This window comes from Macrotis lagotis, chromosome 8 (assembly GCF_037893015.1).
Source record: "Macrotis lagotis isolate mMagLag1 chromosome 8, bilby.v1.9.chrom.fasta, whole genome shotgun sequence".
In the NCBI taxonomy this organism is placed as follows: Eukaryota; Metazoa; Chordata; class Mammalia; order Peramelemorphia; family Peramelidae; genus Macrotis; species Macrotis lagotis.
Window position 1 is genome coordinate 102,869,526 of NC_133665.1, and position 12,111 is coordinate 102,881,636.

At 35.6% G+C, this 12,111-nt stretch overlaps 1 protein-coding gene across 1 annotated transcript in view; it reads right to left on the reverse strand.

Annotated features, from left to right (window-relative positions):
- Nucleotides 1-384: 384 nt before the first annotated feature.
- The window catches only part of LOC141495920 (uncharacterized), a 74,886-nt gene continuing 63,159 nt past the window's right edge, over nucleotides 385-12,111 (reverse strand). The window contains 2 exon segments of the mRNA XM_074197827.1: nucleotides 385-1,829; nucleotides 1,832-2,290. Of these exon segments, the coding sequence (XP_074053928.1) occupies nucleotides 988-1,829; nucleotides 1,832-2,290 (1,301 nt within the window). The 3' untranslated portion in view covers nucleotides 385-987.

The window sequence follows — 12,111 nt, forward strand, 5'->3', positions numbered from 1 at the left end:
TTAAAAGTGCTATAGAAATATGAGTTTTAGCACTAATTGCCAAAAAAATATTACAGTAAACAATATTGCCTAAGGGATCATGTCTGAGAAGAATAATAGAATAGTACTAATGAGATACCTGTACCAAAGAAGAGAATTATGACAAGTTTTGAAGAAATACTGGGTATAATGGTAGACATTGACTTCTAAACCTTTGTAAACTCCTCTGTTCATGTTCTCTATTCAGCTTTAGACCTTTCATGCTCTTCTACCTAAACCTGCTTTTCTTCAATCTATATTATTAAAGATCCTTAAAACAAATATCTTAACACATCATTTAGTTATTTTTCAAAAAATTTTGTTATATTTCTCATAAAGTGTATATAAATGATATTTAAGCTGTTATACATTAAATAGGTTTTTGTAGCCTCTGTAGACTGGTCTTGAGAACCTAACCATCAGTCTTAGCAATGTAAGTAGAGGAAAAAAATTATGTCTTCCAAATAACTACCATTAAGATGAACCTTTAAAATAAAAATAATATATAAATAGGGGACTGTCTATATTCAAGCTCTTTTATAAAGTTTCCTATAACTTTTGAAATCCTGAAGTTCTGTGGCTATATACATACATACATACATACATATATATATATAAACACGTGCATTTATACAATACACATGTGTACACATTTATGTGTATGTGTATATTTATATACACAAACATATATGTGTATGTACACACATTCACATATATATATGTATAGTAACATCCATGATCAGACTATTAATGATTAACCTCAAAATTCATGACCAGCCTCAAAGTGACTTCAATGATTTCTTGATGGCAGCTAATGTTTTGAAGGGAAACCATCTTAAAACATCATTACAACTTGTGAAAATCCCTCATATTAAGATGTCTTAAGTATATATAGCTAACAAAGTGATAAATCTAGCTACAGCTTTCCCCATGTTTATTACTCTACTTTGTGAAGTTGCTGATGTCTGATTAGGGCTGAATTACGGCTGAAGGCTTTCTCACATTCACTACATATATAAGGTTTCTCGCCAATGTGAATTCTCTGATGTGGTGTAAGGTGTGAGTGGCTCCAAAAGTCTTTCCCACATTCAATACATTTATAGGGTTTCTCTTCAGTATGAATTCACTGATGTTCAGAAAGGAACTGTGACTGAAAGCCTTTCCACATTCTTTACATCTAAAGGGTTTTTCTCCAGTATGAATTCTTTGATGTTGAGTGAGATATGCGCCCTGATTGAAAGCCTTCCCACACTGATTACATTTATATGGTTTTTCTCCAGTATGAATTCTCTTATGTTGGGTGAGATGTGAATGGTTGTGAAAATCTTTTCCATGTTCATTACATTTATAAGGTTTCTCTCTAGTGTGAATCCTCTGGTGTTGAGTAAGGATTGAGCTGTGACTGAAGGCTTTCCCACAATCATTACATTTATAAGGTTTCTCACCAGTATCAATTCTCTGGTGTTGAGTAAGTGCCAATTGTTTTTGTAATGCTTTCTTACATTCATCATGTTTAAAAGGTTTTTCTCCAGTATGAATCCTCTGATGTTCAGTAAGGCATATAATCTGATTAAATGCTTTCCCACATTCATTACAATGCTAAGGTTTCTCTCCAGTATGAATTCTCTGATGCTGAACAAGGTGTGAATGCTTTGGGAAGGTTTTTCCACATATATTACATTCATAGTCTTTTTCTCCAGTATGAATTCTTTGATGTTCAGTGAGAAATGAGCTCTGAAAGAAAGCTTTCTCACATTCAATACATTTGTATGGTTTCTCTCCTGAATGGATTCTCTGATGGTAAGACATGTCCTTTGACTGAAGGCGCTATCACATTCATGACACTTATAGGGCTTCTCTCCAGTATGAACTCTCTAGTGTTGGGTAAGCTGTGAATGCTTATGAAACGTTCTTTCACATGCAATACACTGAAAAGGCTTTTCTCCAGTATGAATTCTCCAATGTTGTGTAAGGTATGTACTCTGGCTGAAAGCTTTACTGCATTCATTACACTTATAGGGTTTTTCTCCAGTATGAATTCTCTGATGCTGAACGAGGAATGAGTTATGGCTAAAGGCTTTCTCATATGTGTAACATTTATAAGGTCTCTCTCCAGTATGAATAATTTGATGTTGAGTGAGGAGTGAACTCCGACTAAAGGCCTTCCCATAGTCAACACATTTCAAGGGTTTCTCTCCAGTGTGGATACTCTGATGCTGAATAAGGGATGAACTTTGAGTGAAGGTTTTTCCACATTTATTACACTTACAAGGTTTTTTCCATGGGGAAAGTTTCTGGTATTTATTTTGGTCTGAATTCTGTTTGGAGTTTTCCCCATTGATATCAACATTATAGGTTCTCTCTCCTATAGAAAATCTTGAATGGCTTTCAGAGTTTGAGTTCAGAAAATCTCTCCCATATTATGTTCTAAGTCTTTCTCCCCAGTAGATCATTTCTTAAGGTTAAAAATTTCATTTGCCTGGAACACTTCTGTGAGAAGTATTTCTCTTGAGTTTCCTCTATGAAGTTTTCCTGTCTCTTTGATAATCCATTCTCAACATCAAATTCTTCTTCAAATCTAATATCTTGTGTAATAACTCCAATGAACTGTTTCCTTGTATCTGGTGATTCTACTTCAGAAACAGAATCTCTAGTTCTATGCCTAATCTTCCATTCTGAAAGAATAGAAAAATACAAATATCCATAACTAATTTGCTGATAGAGATTTTCTATAATGTGATACTAAATTTAATAGGAGTAAATGGTTAGGTATGTTACAAATATAACTGTGAATTGACTGGGAAAGGGGAAAGAAAAAGTGATGGTAGACATGCACAGAAGGAAAGTGCTGAGAAAGAGAAATCTCCAGATAAGAGGGTGACCAGAATGACCAATTATTTTATTGGTCTATGTAAAAAAAAAAAAAACAAAACCCCAACAACAAAAAACTTCCTTTACAAAATTCCAAGGTTGCTCTTCCACCCTAAACTGCTGGGCTATTACTTCAAAGTTTTCCCATGTCACTGCTCTTTACATCCTTCATCTGGACAAGTACCTCTTTGAATTCTTCTTTCTTCAACTCTCTGGAGATCCAGAATCCAAGGCTCTCTTCCTTTCTCCAACTGGAAAATCACTTCAGGTTTGGAAAATGGAATTCCTGCTCATAAGAAGGAATCATGACATTTCTATTCGAAGGCATATCCAGTTCCCTCTCAGAAAAAAACAAAACAAAATTCAAAGTAGCTTTGTTTATTATAATGCAAAATGGGAATAGATTATACGTCTAATAAGAAATGGCTGAATGAACTCATGTAATAACACAATGGAATATTATAGTACCACAAAAATAATAAATATAAATATAGAAAGAAAATAATGCAAAAAGAATCATACTAGTACTAAAAACAGCACAATTAGATAAGTACACAGAAGTTGGAAGGAGACAATGAGCAAATCAGTTGTTAATGTTATCATTTTGTTAAAAATTACCACAATTAACAGTTTGGAATGTAGCATTTTGCATAAAATTTTGTTTCTAATTTTACTAGATTTTTGGTTTATGGCGAGATAAAACAAAGGGGAAAAAGAAAAAGAAGAAATAAGAAACAAGGAAAAAAACCCCAAATCCCTGGGATTAAAACAATCAAAAATTATTAAGAAGCTCCAATATCAAAACTTTAAGCCATATCTCAGCTCAGTATACTTTAGATTCCCATAGTCATGAACATGGAAAAAAAAATTCCGCAGAGAGAAAAAACATAAGGGAAAAATCATCTTACCCAAAGAGACTAGGTTCCTATAAGTCTCTAGCATCACAACCCTATTTAAATCTTTTTGAATGAAGTCCAACTGCCCCCATTCCTCCTGGGTGAAGTACACAGCTACATCTTTGAATGTCACTGATTCCTGAAGCATCAAAACAGTCTTGCTTTACCTCATATGCTCCTAGGACAAGAAAGAACTGGCAGCAACATGGGAAATAGACAAAATATATAATGCTATTTTGAGTTAAAGGCTTTGAATATATGCAAAAGTGCTGGTATGATATATATGAATAATGGAGGACACTAAGATCATATGAGGAAAAGTAAAGGAAAACAACAAGGAACTCTGAAGGAGTTTAAGAGGGAGTAATTCAAATAGTGTTATGTTGCTGTAATGCACTGAAATAAATTTTAATTTAAATAGTTTAGGCTTAGTTTGTGCTATGTTCAATGAAAAGTCAAGTATTTGAGTGAGAAAGAAGCTAGTCTTCCACTAATATTATTATGCCTGTTTCCTTGTATTTGGTGATTCTACTTTAGAAATAGAAATTCTAGTTCTATGCCTAATTTTCCATCCTAAAAGAAAAACATACAAATACCCATAACTTCTTTACTGATAGAAATTTCTACAATGTAATACTAACAAAATATAACTGTTCATGAAGTGACTAGGGAAAGAAAAGATGATGGTAGTTGTCATTTAGTTGGGGGCACTGGAAAAAAATCAACAAAACTGGATTTTAGTCCCAATTCTGTCATTAACTAGCTGTGTGATCTTAAAGCAAGTCAGTCTCTGGACTTTGGCTATTGTTCTATTTCAACCAAGTCTGATTTGGGGATGGAAGTCTTCCAGGAGAAATTCACCGGTTTCCCATTGTAGCATCTCCCTTAAGATAGATATGGAAGATGTAGATACTGAAGATATAGATACAAAGGAGAGGAGGCAAAAAAATCTTGCCAATATAAGTCCCTAGTCAAAACAGTCAGTGATCAATCAATGTCCTGAAGCACAACAGTTAATGAAGACCTGAGAAGAGCTTTTTAAAAAGTTTATAATATACTCACCATATTCATTGAAAGCTAGAAGGAAAAGATCAAAGATGGTTGGCAGCTTTGTGGCTATCACAAGTGGGTGAAGAGGGAGCTAGGTAAGTTGCCATGATGTGATGAGAATGAGTTGTTACTCTGGACCTCAGGAACTTTGCTTGAGGAAGATAAATAACTTCCATTTCTTTGGAAAAACTCTGAACTGCTTTCAATTCCATTACCTCATGAATCCAAAATTCTTTCAATAGAAACTTCTCTTGTACCTTCATGGATGACCAGAACTGAGAGGAACTATGGTGTTCCAATATAATTTGAGGAAGCAAACTAATAACAATCATTTGAAAAAAAATAATCCAAACTGCTAATAAGAAAAAAGAAAAATTTTGAAAGGAGCATTACTTCATATCTATCAGATTGGCAAAAAAGTGAGGGAGCAGTGGGAGGACAGACATAATCGAGCAATTGTTGTCTATTGTAGAAAGGAAATTGGAACCCCCAAACTCACTAATAATCTGTTTGAAAGTATTTGACAAGTAAAACAAAGGCTATTTTCCTCAAAGAGATAAAGAAAAATTATATATGTACAAATGTAGTCATAGAAGCATTTTTGTTGCAGCAAAGCACTAGAAACTAAGGGGTATTCATTAAATTGTAAATGGCTAAGCAAATTATTATATATGAAATTAATGGCATAATGGCCTGGTATAATGAATTTGATTTTAATTTCATTTAATAATGAATATGACCACACTGTAGGAAAAGTCAAAAAGAATGGATTGAGAGAAATGTGGGATGACCTGAACTCATACTAAGTGCAATGGAGAACCAGAATAACAATTCATATAATGACAAAAGCATTGTAATGAAAAATAACTTTGAAAGACTTTAGAACTCTGATGAATAAAATGACCAACCATGACTTCAGAGAATGAATCTGAAATATACTTGCAATATCTTTATAGAGAGGTAAAAAATTGTAGGTACAGAATAAAACTATCTTTTCTGATATGGCCAATATATGTATTTGTTCTGCTAGCCAATGCTTATAGAGAAGATTTTAAAAATTTTTAGGGAGGGTGAAGGAGATTCGAGGGGGACAAGAAGCAAGGCTAGTGATAGTGATATTAAAAAAAGACTGTCAATGAGGTGTTTTTTTAAATGCACAGAAGAGAAAAGGAGAAGGTTAAGTGAGAAACAACAATTAGAATAGCTTTGGAATGAATATGTTGAGTATATTATAAACTTTTTTGTTGTTGTTGTTTTCGTTTTTAGGTTTTTGCAAGGCTAATGGGGTTAAGTGGCTTGCCCAAAGCCACACAGCTAGGTAATTATTAAGTGTCTGAGACCAGATTTGAACTCAGGTACTCCTGACTCCAGGGCCGGTGCTTTATCCACTGTGCCACCTAGCCGCCCCTCTTATAAACTTTTTAAAAAGTCAAGCTGAACATAAGGGAGATTTGCACTTTTATGTAATTTTTTGGTTTTGTATATAGATATTTGTCAAGTTCAGAGTGACAAAAGTTTACTCAAAAATATATAACTCAAGGTAGGTTTATCCTAACAGGGATTTTTTGAATATTGAGTTTATCCACATCAATGCAATTTTATGTAGGCAATGGAATTGATCATCAGCATTGGGAGTTTGGCTTATTCAACCAAGCTTTTGGTTGGCAGTTCCAAGTAATAAGCTAAAGGAGGTCACCTAACTGGATAGACTATCCTGGGGTGTAATGGCAACTGGCCTCTTATTATAGATGGTTCTGACAGACTACAAACTGACTTTGTAGTGGGACTGAGGTCCAGAGTTAACAACTCATGCTCACCACATCATGGCAGCCTGCCTAGCTCCCTCTTCACCAACTTGTTACAGCCACAGAGCTGCAACCATCTTTGATCCTGTTCTAGCTTTCTAAGCATGACGGCAGTAAAAACAAAGGCAAAGAGATAAAAGCCATAGTTAGAATAGATGAATAGGTAGTATTATAATCAGGCAAACATAAGATTCTTGCCTTAGGGCCCTAATCTATAACTCCTTAAAATTTATGGGATATTCTTCCAGGTGTACTACTATTGTCATCGTACCACTCTACTCAAAAAAACAAAACCAAACAACCTTTAATGGTTCTCTACTGCCTTCCCAATAAAATATAAAATTCTGACTTAAACCCTCCTAACCCCCAAGCTTGAACACAGCCTTACCTCTTACACCCCTCTCCATGTCTTTTGCTCCAATCAAACTGAATCCTTGTTCCATCTCCTGTTCTCATTCTAGCCCCTCTCCTCTCTGTGTTTTTACTCATATTTCCTTCCAAGCCCGGAAGAGACTCTTCTGCTATCTGTATAGTCTGAAACTCATTTTATCTTTCAATTTTCATATGAACTTTTTCTCTGAAGCATTCCATCACACCATAGGTCAATGTGCTTTCCCTTCCTCAAATTTCTCACAAAATACACTTATCTCCTCCCTTATATCTCAATATCTTACATACTTGACTTTCCTTCTAATAGATTTAAAGTTCTTAAAGGTAAAGCCTGTGTTAAATCTATGCCAAGGCCCAAGCACAGTACCTGGTAAAGTAAATGTAATTTGCTGAATTAATTTTAAAAAGCTTGCAATGTAAAGAAAGCTGAATCAATCACTCTATTGGTATTATGTAAAAAAAAATTGTAAATATTATTTCAGTGCTGTTGGTTTTCTCTACTTGACCATTAAGCAGGACCATTAGATGAAGAGAAAGTTACCTTTAATCTAAAAAACTTATATAATATGAGCTCAAAGAGAAACTAGATTGTCCCAAGTTGAGAACTCTATCCTTATGGGGAAGGGAGACTATGTGAATGAATCATTTCCCAGAGGAGAAAGATGTTTGGATTGTGAAGAACCTTGAGTGCCAGTCAGTGTCTGGACTACAGAATGAAGGTTATAGCAATTAGACGAAGGCTTTGAGTGGGAAAGGGAGTTGTATTTGTGAGCTGTCAAGGAAATATGTAACAATCAGCCTTTCCTGCAGCATTGCAGGGAAGAGAGCATGATGTCACACCTGAATTTAGACTTTGTCTCAAAGAGGAAGTTCAAAGAGGGGTTTTTATACATTTCAAGAGAACAAAAACTACTAATTAATACCATGAATAGCTTGTTCAGAAAAACTGTATGCAATATAATGCTTTTTTTTTGCAAGGCAATGGGGTTAAGTGGCTTGCCCAAGGCCACACAGCTAGGTAATTATTAAGTATCTGAGGTCAGATTTGAACTCAGGTACTCCTGACTCCAGGGCCAGTGCTCTATCTACTGCGCCACCTAGCTGCCCCAATATAATGCCTTTTTTTTTTTTTAGGTTTTTTTGCAAGGCAATGGGGTTAACTGGCTTGCCCAAGGACACACAGCTAGGTAATTATTGTCTGAGACCGAATTTGAACCCAGGTACTCCTGACTCCAAGGCCGGTGCTTTATCCATTATGCCACCTAGCTGCCCCCAATATAATGCTTTTTAAAAAAGGACAATGAAGAAAATGGAGCTGTACTTTAGTTCCTTGAGCTTCACACAACCTTGCTGATAATGATGAACAAGGATTCTTATAAATAGTTAAAACAAAGGTGCAGTTTAAGTTTGAAATAACATTCCAAATTCCTGAGGTCCTTTTGCTGCCTTCTCAAGATAAATCTTATTAAGAATCAGATATTTTTATGTCTTTATCAGAATGAAATGATGATAGAATAATCTGCTAAAAACTTGCAGGCTGGCTGGAAGACAGGCTGATACATTCGAGAAAAACAAACTCATGGCTGACATTTATAGAGTGCTTTAAAACCCACAAAGTGGGTTTAAATAAATATCTTATTTTAAGCTTCACAACAATCCTGATAATAGGGATTAAAAGAATTATTATTCCTACACATTACAAAGAAGAAACTAAGGCTCAGAGAGGTTAAGTGACTTACCTATTGTCACAAAGATAGTGCTAAAGGTAGATTTGAACCCAGGTCTTCTTGATTCCAAGGCCAGCATTCTTTCCACTCTGCTTCTAAATGAGTGATGTGACAATGTTCTGGGCTAATATGTTGGCAATAGAGATGAGACAGATGCTAAAAACATTGGAAGGAAAGAAGAGATAGAACTAGACAACTGAATAGATATAAGGCGATAAAAGAACTACATGGGTTAAAAAGAACCCTGAGATTTCCCCCTGGAAGATCAGGAGAAAGATGACAATGAATAAGAGAAGCCAGGAAGGTGGTGGGGAGTTGGAGGTGTCAAAGGAATGAACACAGAAACACCAGGAAAAGGCATGGTACTAAGATCACTTATAAAAATTATTTCAGAAAGGTGAACAGATGGACAGAATAGTACAAAACACTATGTTTGATACTGGGGATACAGAGATCCATAAAACAGGCCCCTCTTCATAACTTTAGAAAAAAAAGTTGAGGTCAATGACCAAAAGGAAACTATTTTCCCCTTTTCTACTTTTCACAATCCCTGGATATCTCCATTCTTTCCTCTTTTCCTCCAGTCAAGGCAAAAGTCTCTACACTCACCACAGATATCATTTCCTCTCATCTTTTGCAAAAATTGTTCCCATGATGATCTATTCCTGCTTTTAGTCTTCAACCTATCCCTATATTTTGGTCCTTTCCCTGCTGCCCACAAAATGTATGTATCTCCCCATCCTTAAAAACTCATTAGACCCTACCAACCTCTCAAATTAGTGTCCTATGTGTCTCCTCCATTTCCCAGTCAACTGCACAGTTGTCAAACCCCTAGAGCTGTATATTCTCATTGCTTCTATTTCTTCTCCCTTCTAAACACTGAATTCTAGGCTCTAACATCATCATTCAAAAGGGATTGATCTCTTTAAAACATCCTGATAAGCTCTTAATTGCAAAGTCTAAAGACCTATTGGTCTTTTTTCAATCCTCTACTATGCACACTAAAACCCATGCTCTACTTACACCAAAGAGTCCTCTTACTATTTGTTCTTCATGAAAGATCATCTCAAGATTTTTCACTGGCTGGTACTCAAGCTTGAAATGCATTCTCTTCTCACTTCCACCTTAGAATCCCTATGATCCCTCAAGCCTCAATTGAAGTGTCAAAAATCTATAAGAAGCCTTTCCTGATCTATTCCAATGGCTAGTATCTTCTCTGTCTCCCCCCCCAAATTACCTATGTATCTATTTTATATCCATCTATGTACATGTATATACAGGTTTCTCCTGTAAAAGTACAAGCTTCTTGAGGGCATTTTTTTCCTTTTATAATCCAGTACATGGAAGCACCTAATGATGCTTCTTGATAAACTGTTTTAATACCTAATTTGTCTCTCTGCTTCTGGCCTTTCCTTTCAACAATCTATTTACTGCAAAATTGTCAAACCAACCTTCCTCCTAAAGTTAAATCTTTTTGTACCACTCCTCTACTCTTTTTTTTAAGTCTTTTATTTATTTTTATTCATCTATTTATTTATTTATTTATTTTGGCGAGGCAATGGGGTTAAGTGGCTTGCCCGAGGCTACACAGCTAGGTAATTATTTAGTGGCTGAGACTGGATTTGAACCCAGGTACTCCTGACTCCAAGGCCAGTGCTTTATCCACTACGCCACCTAACCCCTACTCCTTTACTTTTAAGATCTTTAGTAGTTTCCCATTGGCCCTAAGAAAAATTATAAATTCCTTAATCTGATATTTAAAAACCTACATAATCTGAATCATACCTATCTCTCTCACTTTATTTAACCAGAGAGTTTCTTTAAATTTACATTCCAACATAACTCAAAGTTACTTCCATAATTCAATATTCCATCTCCCATTTTGTGAAACTAAGATAAGAAAGCCTCATCCCTAATGATTCTGGAGCCAATGCCTAATCCACTGCACCATCTTGCTCCTCCAGCCTCACCCCTAGTCCCAATCCATGCCTGAACACTCACCTTCCTTTTCTCTTTGACACTCATCCCATCACCATTGCTAAAACCCTCTTACTCATATTATTTTACTTCTCAGTGTAAATGTTCTCTTAATTATAACCCCCCTCCCCCCAAGGCAAATACTGTTTCATTTTTATTTCTGTATTCTCAGAGCCTCATACGAAATCATTTCTTAGTAAGAACTTATTAATTAGAATCTGAAAGTTTATCTTCACAGATGTTTATCAGTATGGTTCTCAGGGATATCCCCACTGTCTACTAACATGTGTGGATGAAGGTTTTTCAAATAATACTGAACAATCAGGATTCAGCATCATGGATTGTTAAAAACCATATGATTATAAGTTTTAAGAGTGGGAAGAGAATTTAAAAATCAACTTGTCCAACTCCCCTATTTGACATATAAAGAAACTGAGGCCCAGAAGAATGAAGTGAGTAGCCCAAGCGTCACACAGTTAAGGGGAAGAAGTTAGACTCAAAGTCAGATCTTCTGTATCTAAGTCTAAACATTGGATTGTGCTTTTTTTTTTTTAATAACCCATTCATGCCTGGTCCTGATCAGTCCAGATGTAGGATATTTGTATTTCTAGGTTTTAAGTAAATTTCTCAGCTGTTACTACTGATTACTCTTAGCTTTCCTTTCTGGGGACATTGATTTCTTTTCTGTATTTATTAACTTTTTTTTTTAAAGCATAGACCCATAAAATGAGCCCTGTTTATGGGCTCGCAAGGAAAGACTTCAAGTTTGCAATGCAGGAGTCAACAAGCTCTTCTCTTCCATCTCCAAAGAATGTGGCCTGTGAGAAACAATAGAAAAACAACTCACCTTAGACCTGGATGTAATTACCATGACTGCTGCCATTTGGTCACCTGTCTTCACCTGAAGGGCAGCAAGAGCTTTTGGACTAAGGAAGGAAACAGAGCCAGGAGAGACATTCCTATGATAGCCATATTTACACCATACTTTAATCTGGCTGGATCTTCAAATGCTTCACTTCAGTCAGTAAATATTGGCCAAGAAACTACTCGAGACCTAGAACTTGGAGGTAGGTGCTACCATTAGTCTCATTCCATAAAAGAGTCCCATATATAAACTGAGGGTGGTAGAGGTTAAATGAGTTGCCCCACATATCAGAGCAAGATTCTCATTCAGATCTTTACAACTCCAATCCCAGTATATGGAAGGAGAGGAGAGAATATTTGAGTAAAGATCAATGGAGAGTCAGAAAGGATTGTCATAAGAATACACTAAAGATCAACTAATATAAAGAGGTAACAAATGGGGAGTTTGGAAAACATCACAAATCTGTCACATGTACAATACAGCTGTGATGAGAGACTTCAATTATACAAATA